Source organism: Xiphophorus couchianus, chromosome 12, assembly GCF_001444195.1.
Source record: "Xiphophorus couchianus chromosome 12, X_couchianus-1.0, whole genome shotgun sequence".
Lineage (NCBI taxonomy): Eukaryota > Metazoa > Chordata > Actinopteri > Cyprinodontiformes > Poeciliidae > Xiphophorus > Xiphophorus couchianus.
The window spans coordinates 13,374,358-13,388,139 of record NC_040239.1 but is presented as its reverse complement, the minus strand read 5'-3'; the positions used below and the strand labels follow the sequence as shown (position 1 = coordinate 13,388,139).

The following is a 13,782-nucleotide window of genomic DNA, read 5'->3' as shown; positions in this document are numbered from 1 at the left end:
AGCCTCTCCGGGCGGTAAGTGCTTCATCGTGACCTTGATGTTTTACAAACTTTGGATTTATGTCACACTATTAAATTATGATTCCAGCACTCGACTATGTGAACAAGATGTCAGCAAAAAATCGTAAAAAGGAAGTGAAATAAATATTGAAAAACTAAAATGAGATGACACAATTGCCACACTGTTATGATGCCATGTCAGTATCACATCTGGTCTGTCAGCTTTTAATATAAAAGACGACGAGCCATCGAATGGAAAACGGCTTCTCACCTGCAGGCTTTCTCGTCACCAGACATGGGCCAATATTTAATTACTGTAAAGAAATCCTAAATAAAAACACTACGGTATTTAAACTAAATGAATAATGTGACCTAATTTACTTCATAAAAAGAAATAATTATTTCTTAACCTACTGATTGTATTCGTTTTTTTTAAAATTTTGATCTATAGATAAAATATAGTACCGTAGTAGTTTAGATAGAAGTATAAGCTAATATCTGGCTAACTGGTTAAACTATTCAGGAAAAGAAATAAGTGCAATCCTTTTCTTTCAGCCAGTTAACTAGCAGTGTGCAGCATCAGATAGGGGTCAGATGAAAGGTGTGCTTACACACTGCTCTGAAAAACCTTACACACTTTTTAGGCCCCTCAGACTGTAAGCTTTTCCTTTCCACTAAAGAGGCATTGCCTTATTGTTGTAGTTGCTCTTTCCTTAAATAACACAACACCTTGTTGTTTGTGATGGGAAATATTTACAAACTACCACAATTGCCTTTATTTTAAGCAAGAGAGGAAAATAATGCCATGCTTTCGACAGCTAACAGGCAGCAGACTATTCTCGCTCACATTGGCACTTTCTGTAGTTTTAAAACAATGCAATCCTAAAGCGCAAGAGGAGTCTGTATTTTTTTTTCAAAATACTTCCAAATAACAGAATTATCTTTTTTTTTTATAGGCAAAAATAAAATAAAAATGTAAGAGCCTTTTTTCAGCCAGCTGATTGGCAGTGTGCATAAACTACACAACTGGAGAAAATCCCATTTTAAAAACTTCAAACTACAGAGAAGGTGTTATGGCAAATTGAAGCCTTTTTTTTTTTTTTTTTTACACTGGAACGTTTTAAAACCTTTCTGGTGCTAACTGGCCCATGCCTAGTTGTGACAAGAAAAACTGAATTGTTAACAGAAACTATGAATCCAGAACATAGAATATGGTCAACTACTTTGCTGGTTCTGCAGAACATGGCAGCATTTAGGAGCTGAGTTTTTGTTTTTTTTTAGTTTTTAAAACCTTCTGCATGATCAGACTTCTGGATTACGCTTGCAATGATTGGCTGTCATGTGCTTCGTTTTGTCGCTGCTCACCCGGTTTGTGAACAGAGTAGTAACAGTGAGGCTAAAACTATTTCACTTTAGTTTTCTCAGTACATCTGGGCCATCTGACAGCTGGATCTCTGACCACACCCTGTATCATTCGGTCCATCTGAGCTTAATCCACACACATATATATATATATATATATATATACATATACATCAGTCATACACTTATTCCCACAATATACTTAAAAACTCATTACCAAAGTGCAAAACAAAATCAAATTAAAACATAATAGGTATTCTTCCTTTGCCTTTAGAAGACAGAGGAAAGAGACATTCTTCATGTTGTCAAACCTACGTTTATAGCAGCCAAAAAGATAAAATGGAAGCTGAGTAAGGTGCTTTAGCTTGTGCCTTCCTGGTGCTGAGAGGGAGGGAGTGATTCTGTGCTTTAACACGGATCTCAGGCCAAGTCCGATTCTTTCTCAAAGTCTGGTTTTACAACTAAACTAGGCATTGATCTGCGTTTATGAAGAACTTTTAGCTACAGCACGTTCTGCAGGAAGGCGGATTAGAGGAGGTCGGGTCAGTGGGAGCTCAGGGCGACAGGTTGTTGGCCAGCTCAATGAGGGCCAGGGCGCCGTGGAGACGCTCTCTCTGCTCCTGAAGGCGCCGCTTGGCCGCCCCGCCCTGGTTACCCTTCTCCTCCTCCATGGCCTCCGGCTCCTCCCCGTTCTCCTCGTCAGAGTGAAGGAACTCCATGGGATCTTGCTGCTCCTGGTCCTCCGCGCTCGCCTTGCCCTGCGGCTTCAACTTGGTGGATGTAGGAGCACGCTGCTCGCGGGTTTGCCAGTACCTGGAGGATTAAGGAGGACGTTATAATCTAAATGTGTCAGTGCATCTGCAGAGTTGATGGGTTTTGATATGGGCTGCTGCCCAGGGCGACACAGCCTATGTGGATGGCATGAGCTTAAACAAAATGTAAATCCCATCTGTCTGTTGCGTCTTGAATAACTTTTCTGTTGCTTATTTGCATGTCTAGTCAATGGAAAATGGATGCTCACAGTGTAAATACATTAGCAGCATCTTATTTAGCACAACTGTAAAGACTTTTTTTGGTGAACCTGAACCAAATATGTCATTTTGATGACAAGAGTCTTGAAAAGCGATCTTTAAAAAAACATTAAATAAAAAAAAATCTAGTGGCTTGCCCAAGACATGAAAAAAAAAACACCACTGCTATGAAAATAATAAAAAATAATAATAAAGCTATATATTGCCCTGGACAAAAACAGCCAGAAACCATGTCAATACCATACACAAAGCCTGTTGAACTAAAATGTGTTTTTTTTATTCCAATAAAAAAACATGTACAAACAGAAAGCCACTTCGACTGATTTTTAATCCACCACTTTTTAAAAATTAGGGTAAGAATCAAAATCAATATGAAGTGTTTTCAGATTCAAATTCAAATGGCAAATTTCTAAAATCCACCAATACTTCAGACCTCCTATAAAACTGTGTACAACAGCCTATTTTAATAGCTCAAACATTTAATATGCATTAATCAATAATGGGATCTGTCCAAGTAATATTGTGTCAAGTAGCATTAGGTCTAGATAACACAGCTTACCAAGCTGCATTTTCTTTTGAATATTTTAGATTTGCTCTAAGAAAAAATCCACAGATATGTAGGTTTTCTGCACATAATTTAGAGATATATTCCACCGAAAAATAGGCAAATACTGAAAATGAGTCTAGTTGGAGGTTCACTGTTCACAACTGAATTAAATTGTGTAAAATTTGAGAGCTTTTAGAACCATGTATCTCCATAATTCATAGAAAAACACTGGATTACAATAAAAAATAAACTCATATACCAGGGACAAGACGGCACCAAATCGAGGTGTGAAAGATCCAGAGTCCATTCCCTCAAGTCTGACTGGAACTGAATTATTAACTGGATTAAAATGACTTTCAGACAGAGACTGTGTTTCAGAGCTGAAGAATAACATCCTGGGGAGTCATCTCATGATATTTGTGTTGATTAAAAATGAATTGAAGAAAATTATTGTTTCACAACTAAGACTAAAGATAATACTAATAATTACTAATGGACACAGAGGGAATACTTTGAGAGAGGCTATTAAACTCCTTGAAGCAACTTTTGTGTTTTTTCACCATCAAAGATGGTTAACCTGAAACTATGTTTTTCTGCTCAGTTTCTGTAGAGGGACTTTACTCACTTAGAAAGCCACTCTGCCACTGCCTTGTTATCCACAGACTGAGCCTTTCCCAGACCCGCCTTCGGTTCTTCTCTGTTCAGACGAGAGAAAGGATGTTTGGGGCAGTGACGGTTTGCATGGGTGAACCGACTGCCACATCCTGCATACAGAAAAAAAAAAAAAAAGAGACATGAATAAACACATTTACAGTCCTATGAGAGTCACTGATTTTGTATGGGAAGAATTAAAGATGGTAATAATAGTAAATAAAGTCCCTCTCTGTATTAATCAGACAGTATTTACTCATGTTGTGTTTTCAGGTACTTTCCAAGTGCTCCAACTGACCCCCCTTTAATGACACTAGAAAGTACCTAGAGGTGACTAAAAGTGAAAGTTTGGGCTTGATTTAAAGAACCTATGACTGAATATGTTAATCTTTCTTTTTCTTTTCTTTTTTTAAAGTACTGTATGTCTGACTCACCTTTCTCTGAGCAGACAAATGGCTTTTCGCCGGTGTGGAGCCGCTGGTGAGTCTTCAGCTGACCGCTCTGGACAAACGCCTTCCCGCAGTTAGGGTAGTCGCACAGATAGGGTCTCTCTCCTAGACGGGAGAAAAAGAATAAATAAATGAAGACAAAATGTTTTGCCATTTTCAGAACAAATACACTTTCACTTTTACACAAGCCAAGAAATATTTCCTGGTAGAAAACCAAAGACAAGAGTTCCAAATTCCAGACTCAGTTTTATAACATGTAGGACATTAGAGCATACATCTTTTATCTAAATCTGTTGCATTATGAAAAAGTTGCACAAATCCTAAAATAATGCTCTGCTCTTTGGTTGCTGATGCAGCATTACAGTAAAGGGAAGTTTCACAACTTTTGAGTTTGATCTAGAGCAGCGTTTCTCAATTCCGGTCCTCAGGGACCGCTGCCTGCATCGGATGTGTCTCTGTTCCAGAACATGTGACTCAAATGAATGCGTGACATCCTCTGCAAGCTGTAAAATCTTTGTTCAAGAAGTGTGAAATAGCTAAAGATGCACCAATCGGGTTTTTCTCTTCACCAATAAAGATTTTTGTTGAGGTTTGACCTTTTGATTTTTCTCCCTTATGGACTTTAGCACGAGAGACAAGATGTGCTATAGGTGTCTTGATAGAGGTAATAATCATTAATCCAGTAGTAAATTAAAGTATTAAAAATACATTTCCCATTTGTGAATGCATTGAGTTTTAACTTTTAGCTGATATGGATCAAATTTCATCCCATTGGTAAACCAAGTATAATGAAGGTTCTCACATTTTGACACCTTTAACAAATAAAGAGAAAATATTTTGTTTCTTTTTTTTAGCATTTGATCTGCTGGTTATCCATCAGAGCCAGTGAAGGAAAAATTTAGATTTACCTCTTTTTTGTAATGTAAGACCATAAGTCCATCTATTCATACTGCCATTTAAAACATGTTTGCATCCGACATCTCCATCTAACAGCATTGCATCCGTCACACCCACCTGTGTGTGTTCTCTTATGAGCCTGCAGGGACTTCTCTCTGGGGAACACCCGGTTGCAGATGTTGCATCGGATCCGGCTGGAGGAGGTCTCGCCCTCGCTTATCAGCTCCCGCACCGTGTCTGCTCGGGGCCGGCCTCTCCGGATGCCATCCTGACAACCAGATATAATCTGATCTTTAGCACAGACAAAGCTGGATGAAGCTCATTTCAGCAGAACAGTGCCATGTGATGTCCTAATTTTTCAGTCTCTTAGCCCTGGATAGGGTCCTCCACTGAACTATTGCCGCCAATTACAATGACATTTAACCAATTCTACTGGCTTAGCTCTCTGGTCTACTTCTTTCCTAGACAGAGCTGATGATGCCTTTAACTTTGTTTGCTCTCTTTCATTTCCGTAGAAAATACTCCTGGATCAGTTCTGTGTTTTTGTGCTTCTGCTCTCAGCCACTAGTGGTATGTCTACTCAAGTTCTTCCTGGATCTGCTGGAGGTTTCTGGCTGTTTTAATGCAGTCATTCCTTTCCCCTGTCGCCACATGCTTGTTCATATTGTTGGAAAGACAGACGCATTTAGCCAAACTTCTTGGTACATGATCTACTAACTCTGACTGTGTTGTATTATAATTATATTATAATTATGATTCTGAACGTGGCTACATAACTATATTTGAATAGTTAATGGTTTTATTTGGACTGATTTGAATGTATCTGTATATGAATTGAACTCGTTTGTAAAGTTGAAATTTGTCGTAATTTGGCTCTATGCAAGAAGCATACCATAATTATATAGGACAAAGTATCTTAGTGATTCAGGCTCATTAATTTTGTGAAATGGCTTAGAAGCCAAAAATGCTCAGTTAAGTATTTTTGTATACATATTATACCGGTATATATGTAATTAGTTCCATTTTCAACATCAGTCTTCAACACATAAATATTAATGCGTTTTTAACCTCTCAAATGCCAGTATAAGTAATGCCAGCATCCAAAATCTGCAGTGACACCAATTGCGATAAATTTTAATCTTAGCAACATTTTAGACATTGTTAAAGAGGTCATTCTATTTCAGTCCCATCCTGTGAATGGGCTACATAAAAAAGATATTTTACCACCGGTGAATAAAATAGAAAAAAATACAAATCAAGTTGCAGCAGTGCATTCAAAATATATTTAAATATGTTGCGGAAACACAAGTTGATCCATTAAAAACGTCAGAATTTACTCCACAACACCCCGCTTTATCAACTTCATCCCCATGTGCATAAACACAGCCAACATAAAAAAAAAAAAGAAAATACAACAAAAGAGAAAACTTATTGTAACATGTCAGTTATTATGTCCACGAGTGTAAATCTTACTAGTTTCATTGTAACTCATTCACTTCCGGTTACATTTTTGGCGCGCGGCCTCACGTCATGTTTCAGAGCAGCTGCAGGGTTTAAAATCCAGCATGTCACACCCTAATGCGCGGGCGTTTTTTAAATGACTCTCCATCTTGTCCACATTCAGCATAAATAAAACACACACACACACACACACTTTAACCCATTCCTGACTGGGCTCAGGGTTCATTCACTGTCTTTAGATGCTGATTTATGCGTCTCACAGGTGAACAACACCTTTGTAGTTACAAGTTGTTGCTGGTTGCAATTTCTGACAACAGAGCTATGTCAACAATATCAAACTCTACTAAATGTGCCACAAACAAAAATCTATGGATTATCTCATCTAAAAATCTGCATCATGCAGGGTTGGGGCAGATATTTAAAAACAATCTGTTTACCTTGATCTGATCAGGAGACGGAGCTGTGTCCGCCTCCCTGGCTGTCTGTGACCCGGTTGGGGACGCGGCCCCGCTCGCCGAGCCCGGGCTCAGGGTTACATTGTGGGCGTTTTCCCCCCATTTCCAAGGATAGACCATGAAGTCGCTGAAACCTGGACTTGTGGGAGTCAGAGTCTCCACTTTCCTGGGTTTGATCGGAGTCTTGATGACAGAAACCAAAACTCTTTTGGGTGAGTCGTTGCAGAAAATGACGTGGGGATGCTTGCTGTCGGCCATTGTGAGTACAGTAATAGTACACGTGCCTAAAAAACGCAAGTAAAATTGTTAAAAGTTGCTGTCTGCTTACAAAAAGAATCGATAAATAAGTCCTAAATGGCGGGTCTTCAGTCTGGGGTGAATATGTCCTTCATTTCCATAGAGGTACGCAAAAAATAGTTTGTTACAGAGTATCCTAAAAGTTTCCAAGCAGGGAGCACAGAGTAACAGTCCCCTTCGGCCGGAACGTTCTCCTCTGAACTGACCGGTTGCGCCCACAAATGTGTGGTCCCGCGTTGCAAACTCCCGCCTGAGGAGTCTGCCATCCAATGCGCTGGAGAAATCTAGCCCCACGTGTCAGCGGCAGCCAATAGCAGCGATAATCGCGTCAGCACCATTAGCCAATCAGAAAGAGAAACACTGGCGTATGCGCAGACTAGTTTTTGGCCAATGGAATTTAAACACCTGACGCGCGCTCTTCTAAGTTGACACCGATTTCGGCCAATCAGGATGAACAGGACGTGCCGCACAGCCAATCACAAGGAAGAGCGGTTAACTTTAGGTAGCAGATGGCTCCTTCCCGCGTTTAGGAGTCTGTTTATGTTATTACATGTTTTTTGTTTTTTTTTACTTTAAAGGGAACGGAAAAGGCCAAGAGGCGCCAAAATGACGTAATCGTTTTAGGGTGGAAACAAAGGGTGCACTGTTTTAGGAGAATGGAAATCGAAACGTAAAGTTATAAGGGATTTACTAGAGAGAAAATGTATGTATTTTTTGGCTTTCATAAACTTTACAGTTTCTGTGTTTAAAAGATGTTTGTGTCATCCTTTTTATATTAATCAATATTACAACCTTTCATAGCTCACAAGCTCATTTTCATTTCAAAGGCTTTTATTGAAAATTAGATAAAATTTATAAAAACTCTGAAGAAGTTTCTAAAGGCCATTAAGATCTGGGGGGACTTTCCGGACCACAGTCAACTGAATCCCATTGCAAAGGGTTGATCTTATAGTTGGGTAACAACAGGACGGGAGACCAACAGTAGGACTGTTGCAGTTTCAGGTCAAACCCTTTAACGACTCAGAATAAAATCACTTTTCAGAAACTCACACTTGTAAATATCACCTAAATAATAGCAGCATTCCTTGAGGAGGATTGCTAAGAAAGTTTCAAATCAAAATGGAGAATTGGATCAGGAAGCATCACCCAGGAACATTTCCAGGGTTTCCTCCAGAAAACCTGCTGAGCCCAGTGGCTGGGGGCCATCCATCAGGATTACTGAGACACTCAAACCCGTCCACCATGATAAGGTGGCGGACCATGAAGGGGATAAATAAAAACAGAAACAGCTATGAGCTGATCTAGAGAGAAGCCTGAAGGTGGCACTCTGGTGTTAGACCAGTGATGGAAGAGGAAGACCTGACAGTATTAACTGGTCAAAAAATGGCTGCCTAGAAACTTCATATTTTCTTGGACAGGAGAAGATCAATAAAAAAAATCACAGCGATTAATAAAGGGATAAGTGTTTCAAGACAGTATAATTTTTTGTTTTATATTTAAACTAATCTAATGACAAGTGTACTAGTGTACAACATATTACTTTGACAGTTATGTCACAAGTCATAATTTTACAAAACTCAAATAATTATTTCTACTGCTTGTGTCACATTTTATACACAATTAAGCTGCTCACAAACACTTCTCACTTAATAATTGCCAGATAACTTGTTATATTTGTGTATGAGCAACTCTTCCTAAAACTAATCGGTGGAAACACTGTGATGGACTTGAATGGGGCTTATGCAACTTTATGTGTATTTAAAGTGAAAATCAGACAGAGAGATATAAGACATGATGTTTCCACTACACATGTATTTGAATTATTTACAGAATCTTTAATAATTGTATTATTCCAGTCATTTGAACCATGTACTACAGGCGTAGAACTAAGAGTGATGTAGTCCAAAGGTTTATTTGTTAACTTTGATGGCATGGATTACATCAAATGAAAGGCCAAAAAATGAAAATATTATTTGAAAAAATTACAATACAGAAATAACCAATTGGTGAAAAGTACTGTAAATCTACAATGTATGGATTCAGTACTTCACCAGGCCTCCATTTGCATGAATTCCTGCATTAATGCAGCTTGGCATGAATGCAAAATGGATATACTGAGTTATTTAAGGAACTAAAGTTTCTTTGATAACTCCCTTCAGCTCAGCATTAATCTGTCCGATGCCACTCATCTTTAAGCAGAAAAAAAAAATATCTGCTGGAAAAGAGAATGAGCATCTTCAGAAAGTTTGTCAACAGAGGGAAACCTGTGTCCTGCGTGGATTTACGGTGTTGGCTCGTGAAGCGCTGATTCCAGCTACAGTCTGTGCTTTGTGAATAATCTGAATGGGTTTTACCTCATAATCTTCTTAGAAACCATTTTTCTAACAAGGTTTTTCTTCCACTAAACTTTCTATTAAAATACATAGACACATCAGTCTATAAGCATTCTGCGTCTTTAGCAGTCATCCTTTGTGTTTAATGGATAACTGTTGAGTCAGCAGTCTTCCCTGTGATTGGTCACTAAAATATAACATTAAACTAGAGGTTTTATGTAATATAGTTTTCTAAAAACTAAATGTCATTACATAAATATGCTAACCTTTCAATGATATTCTAGTTGATTGAGGAGCACTTTTATTTGGATAGAAAGTAATTACAGTTCCTTGATTTTTCGAGGGTATATGACTTCACTGGTGCATATATATTTGTCGTTTTTTTTTTTTTTAACTCCACACTTCTTCCTTTAAAAGCTGATTGGTGCCGTCTGACTAAGCACAGAACAATCTACAGACTCGGACGGGCTGAGAGCCATCTCTATGCAGAGCGTATTGATCAGCGAACAGCCTATTAATGAGCGCGAGGGCGTGGCGAGGCCTCCGCACGTGGAAACATTTAAAACCTGTCGATAACAGCTCGCGCTGATTTTGTCGACTGCTGTCTGGAGCGGATGAGTTCCGTCCGCGGTTCGCTTCTCCTGTAGCTGGGCCTGCAAAACGGTACTCCCAATTTATTTATTTAACGTTTCCTTTTCAAAACGGAACCAGCTTGTCAAATGTTTTGTGCCCCTCTCTCTCTCTCACACACACACAAATGCAGGCGGAGAAAATGCTGCAAGACGCCTTCGGGTGCGTCGTGGCGAACAGGTTCGGGAATCTTCTGGACGACGAAGCTGACCCGTTCGACCTGATCAGCGAGGTGGAGCAGGAGACGGAGAAGAAGAAAAAGAAAAAAAAGGAGGATGAGGACAAGAAAAGCAAGAAGAAGAAACCAGGCCTGAGGGAATCTCAGAGGAACAGACGGCTGCCGGTGGCCTCAGGTGGCCTGGACCTGGTTCCAGGTGAGCCGCATCACCGCTACAGGCGCGGTCCAGCGGCTCTGTGCTGGCAGTTGCTGGTGTTTCTAGAGCGGATGGTAGTGTGCTCGGGCTGTGTCAGCTGTTAGCGATGCAAAGTCAGCGGAGCTGCTCGTTTGCTCTGTTTGGCTGCGTTTCCATTTAATCTTTTCCACAGGGTTCTGTGCAGGAGTTGCCTACTAATGTAGGTACTGCCATAGGCGGTCCAAAGTTTAAGAACCCCAAGTACAATTAGATTTTTTTGGCCCCACTTACAGCACATGTTGGCCAAACATACAAAAGTATTGCAAGCTTTTAAAGGAGGCCAAGTTCATGTTTATGAGTTAAAGATTAGGACAGTGCTTTGAAAGCTGAAATTCTGATGAAATTTGGGTTCCAAATTTACATAGATACTGATGAAAAGTTGTGACTCAAGTTTGTAAAAATGTCCTAATTTTTAAAAATATAATTAGTGGTGGACATGAAATGTTAAACAAATGTCTTTGCACAATCTAGTTAGCAAATCCCAGGGATCAAGCTTGTTGGACCTTCCACAATGGGTCAATAACTTTGGCTAAAAAGGATAAAGAACCACTTTATATTTTTAAAAATCATTTAACAAATACAAACTTTAGCAGTTTCATAAAAAAATGATCAGTAACGGGGTTATTTCCCCCAAATCATTTTGCACAAATATCAACATGTTGTGTCCTCAGGGCGAAAACAGCAGGAATGTCCCCCATTTGCAAAGGAGGACAGAGACTCCAGAGCCGAGGCTCCGAGGAACAAGAAGAGAGGAGGCGCTGCAGGCCAACGGAGGCTGAACCAAGACGAACCGCAGGAGTTTTCAGTGCCAAAGTATGTAACGATTCATATTTTAGTTGAGTTTATCGGTTTATGCTGCAAGTTTCTAAAAGTGATTGCTCTTTTTTGTTCTTAATTTTCAATGTGGAATTCAAAGTGTATTAATCTTTAAGTAAAACTGTATTTTCCCTACTAATTAGAAAAATGTTTATTTAATTTAAGCATAAAACACACTTAATATTACTTTAAAATTATGCTTTTTGTATTTATACAAGTTCTATGGGTACTATAGACAGCTTCAGATGTGGCCTGCACAGTTTGAGAAGCATTGCATTGAACTGTTCTTCTGGTTTCCAGGCCATCCTATAATGAAGCCTCTGCCTTCAGCAGCAGAGGGGGATTCACAGGCCGAAGAGGAGCGAGAGGAGGTGGGGGAAGAAACTCTGATAACTTTTATCTGAGAGGCAAGAGAGAATATGATCGACATGATGGAACGTAAGGCTGTATATTCAAGATTCATTTGGCAGGTTTAAGCGTTGTGGATGGTGGATCATAATGTAACGGTTGCAGAGGGATCTCGTCAGAAGAAAAACGAGGAGGCAGAGGACCATGGAACTGGGGCAGTGCTGTGGAAGCGCCAAGGTCAGTGAACTTTAACGAAGTAAACTGTGGTACTTCAGTGCAGTACATGCCTTCAATTTAATTAATTAATTCTTTTTCTGAAGTGAAATGATGGAGGTGACAAGTGATGCTGGTGCCAAAGCCGAGGAGCCACAATCAACTTTGGAGGAGGAGAATCCAACTAGGTGAGTAAACTGTGTGCCCAAGGTTTTTACATGAATACTAAGAGTTGTAATAAAGTGGACTGAAGTTGTTTGGCTTCATTTAACAGAGTGACAGATGAGGACAATGAGATGGTGGTCCAGGTTGCAATGGAGATGACCCTGGACGAGTGGAAGGCCATTCAGGAGGAGAACCGTCCCAAAGTGGAGTTTAATATCCGCAAAGCAGAGGATAAGATTCCCTCTAAAGCAAAGGTCATTCACCAGTCCAAGCACCTGGAGGTGAGAATCATGGGATGCTTGAAACTACACAGCCTGAGTGGAGTGTGTTTTAATTACACACATGCACACATAGAAAGCGTTACCTTTTTACTGTAATCCTGAGTGGACGGCTTGTTTCTGGCAGTGTTCCTTTAGATGAACAGGTTCACCATGAATTAGGGATGTGGTGGTTTGGACCTAAAAGTATCAATATTTTGTTGATAAAAGGGTGTCACTGCAGTCAAAGCCCCATAAACAATTACTGCTCTTAATATAATATATATATATATATATATATATTAATATAAAAAATCCAGGGAATAATTTCTAGATATTTAAAAACGCTTTTTTTTGACACAAGATCAAAAGTAACGCTTCTGAAAACGTTGCTTTTGATCTAATGCAGTAAAGTGTGTTCAAATGATAATTTTTATTTATTTTTAAATCAAACCAGTTAAAGCAAAGACTTATGTAGGTTTTCACATTTAATTTTAACAAATAGTTGTGTGCCAAGATGGATTCTCAAGAACAGCCTTATAGCTGTACTTGAGAACAAAGATGCAACAAAGGCTGTGAATATGTATGTACTTGTGATGTCTTGTGGTTTTTATTTTTCACATCGTCATTATTGGGTGGCGTGCTTAGTGTTCTGAGGTTGAAAAGTACATCTGGTTTGGAAAAAGGGTGCAACAACAAAATGCATATGAATAAACACTACACTAACATTTACACTAACATGTAACAGATTTTACCATGATTTAATAACGACTGTAAATGTTACTGTATTACACACCGAAGGGAACATTTTTGTAAATCCAAACATTTGTCTAAAATGCATTTGCGTCCAATATTTCAGAACACAAAGGAGACAGTAGAGGAGATTGAGGAAGATGGAAACTTCCTTCGCAGGTCAATGAATGTCATCACCACTCTCTTGGACATAAACTTTGGGACTCTTGGACGCCCGAGTCGTGGCGGCCGAGGAAGAGGAGCTCGAGGTGGTCAAAGCGTTCGCCCAGAAAAAGCCAGACCCATTTATGAAAGGGTATGTTATCAACTCCCACAACCAGATGGCTCTTAAGTCATCAGTGTGTCTAATATTAAAATGTTTTATCATGTAGATTTTATTCCACCTGAAAACAAGTAGCTGATTTTTGTTTCCATCGATTCAGGAGGATGAGATGGCGCCTGATCCTGATGACCCAGAAGACTTTCCGGCCCTCACTGCAGGAAAATGACTGACTTGTCGCCTTCAACTAAACTGTTCACATTTCTGTTCTTAATGTTCTGTTGCACTTGTAACACTGTTCAATAAACGCTTTTGCAAAATTACTTTTCATCTTCTGGTACAAATATCTGGTGACAATGGCATCACTGCCAGATTTGGGGATTTCAACCAAAATTCAGGTGCATCTCAAACTGGCATCCAGTTTACGTCAAGATTTGCTTTCAAAA

The 13,782-nt window shown here is 39.4% G+C and overlaps 2 protein-coding genes across 2 annotated transcripts; one reads left to right on the top strand and one right to left on the bottom strand.

The window, feature by feature from the left end:
- Positions 1-388: 388 nt before the first annotated feature.
- On the bottom strand, positions 389-7,379 carry znf367 (zinc finger protein 367). The gene is made up of 5 exons (XM_028034374.1): positions 6,835-7,379; positions 5,054-5,204; positions 4,025-4,144; positions 3,565-3,703; positions 389-2,174 (listed from the first exon to the last, which is right to left on the bottom strand). Exons 1-5 carry the CDS (start codon positions 7,108-7,110, stop codon positions 1,916-1,918), a joined length of 945 nt encoding a protein of 314 aa, XP_027890175.1. The 5' UTR covers positions 7,111-7,379; the 3' UTR covers positions 389-1,915.
- Positions 7,380-9,998: 2,619 nt separating this feature from the next.
- On the top strand, positions 9,999-13,659 carry LOC114154284 (intracellular hyaluronan-binding protein 4-like). The gene is made up of 9 exons (XM_028033248.1): positions 9,999-10,145; positions 10,246-10,486; positions 11,197-11,338; positions 11,642-11,779; positions 11,855-11,926; positions 12,010-12,090; positions 12,177-12,348; positions 13,184-13,372; positions 13,500-13,659. Exons 2-9 carry the CDS (start codon positions 10,255-10,257, stop codon positions 13,563-13,565), a joined length of 1,092 nt encoding a protein of 363 aa, XP_027889049.1. The 5' UTR covers positions 9,999-10,145; positions 10,246-10,254; the 3' UTR covers positions 13,566-13,659.
- Positions 13,660-13,782: the final 123 nt, after the last annotated feature.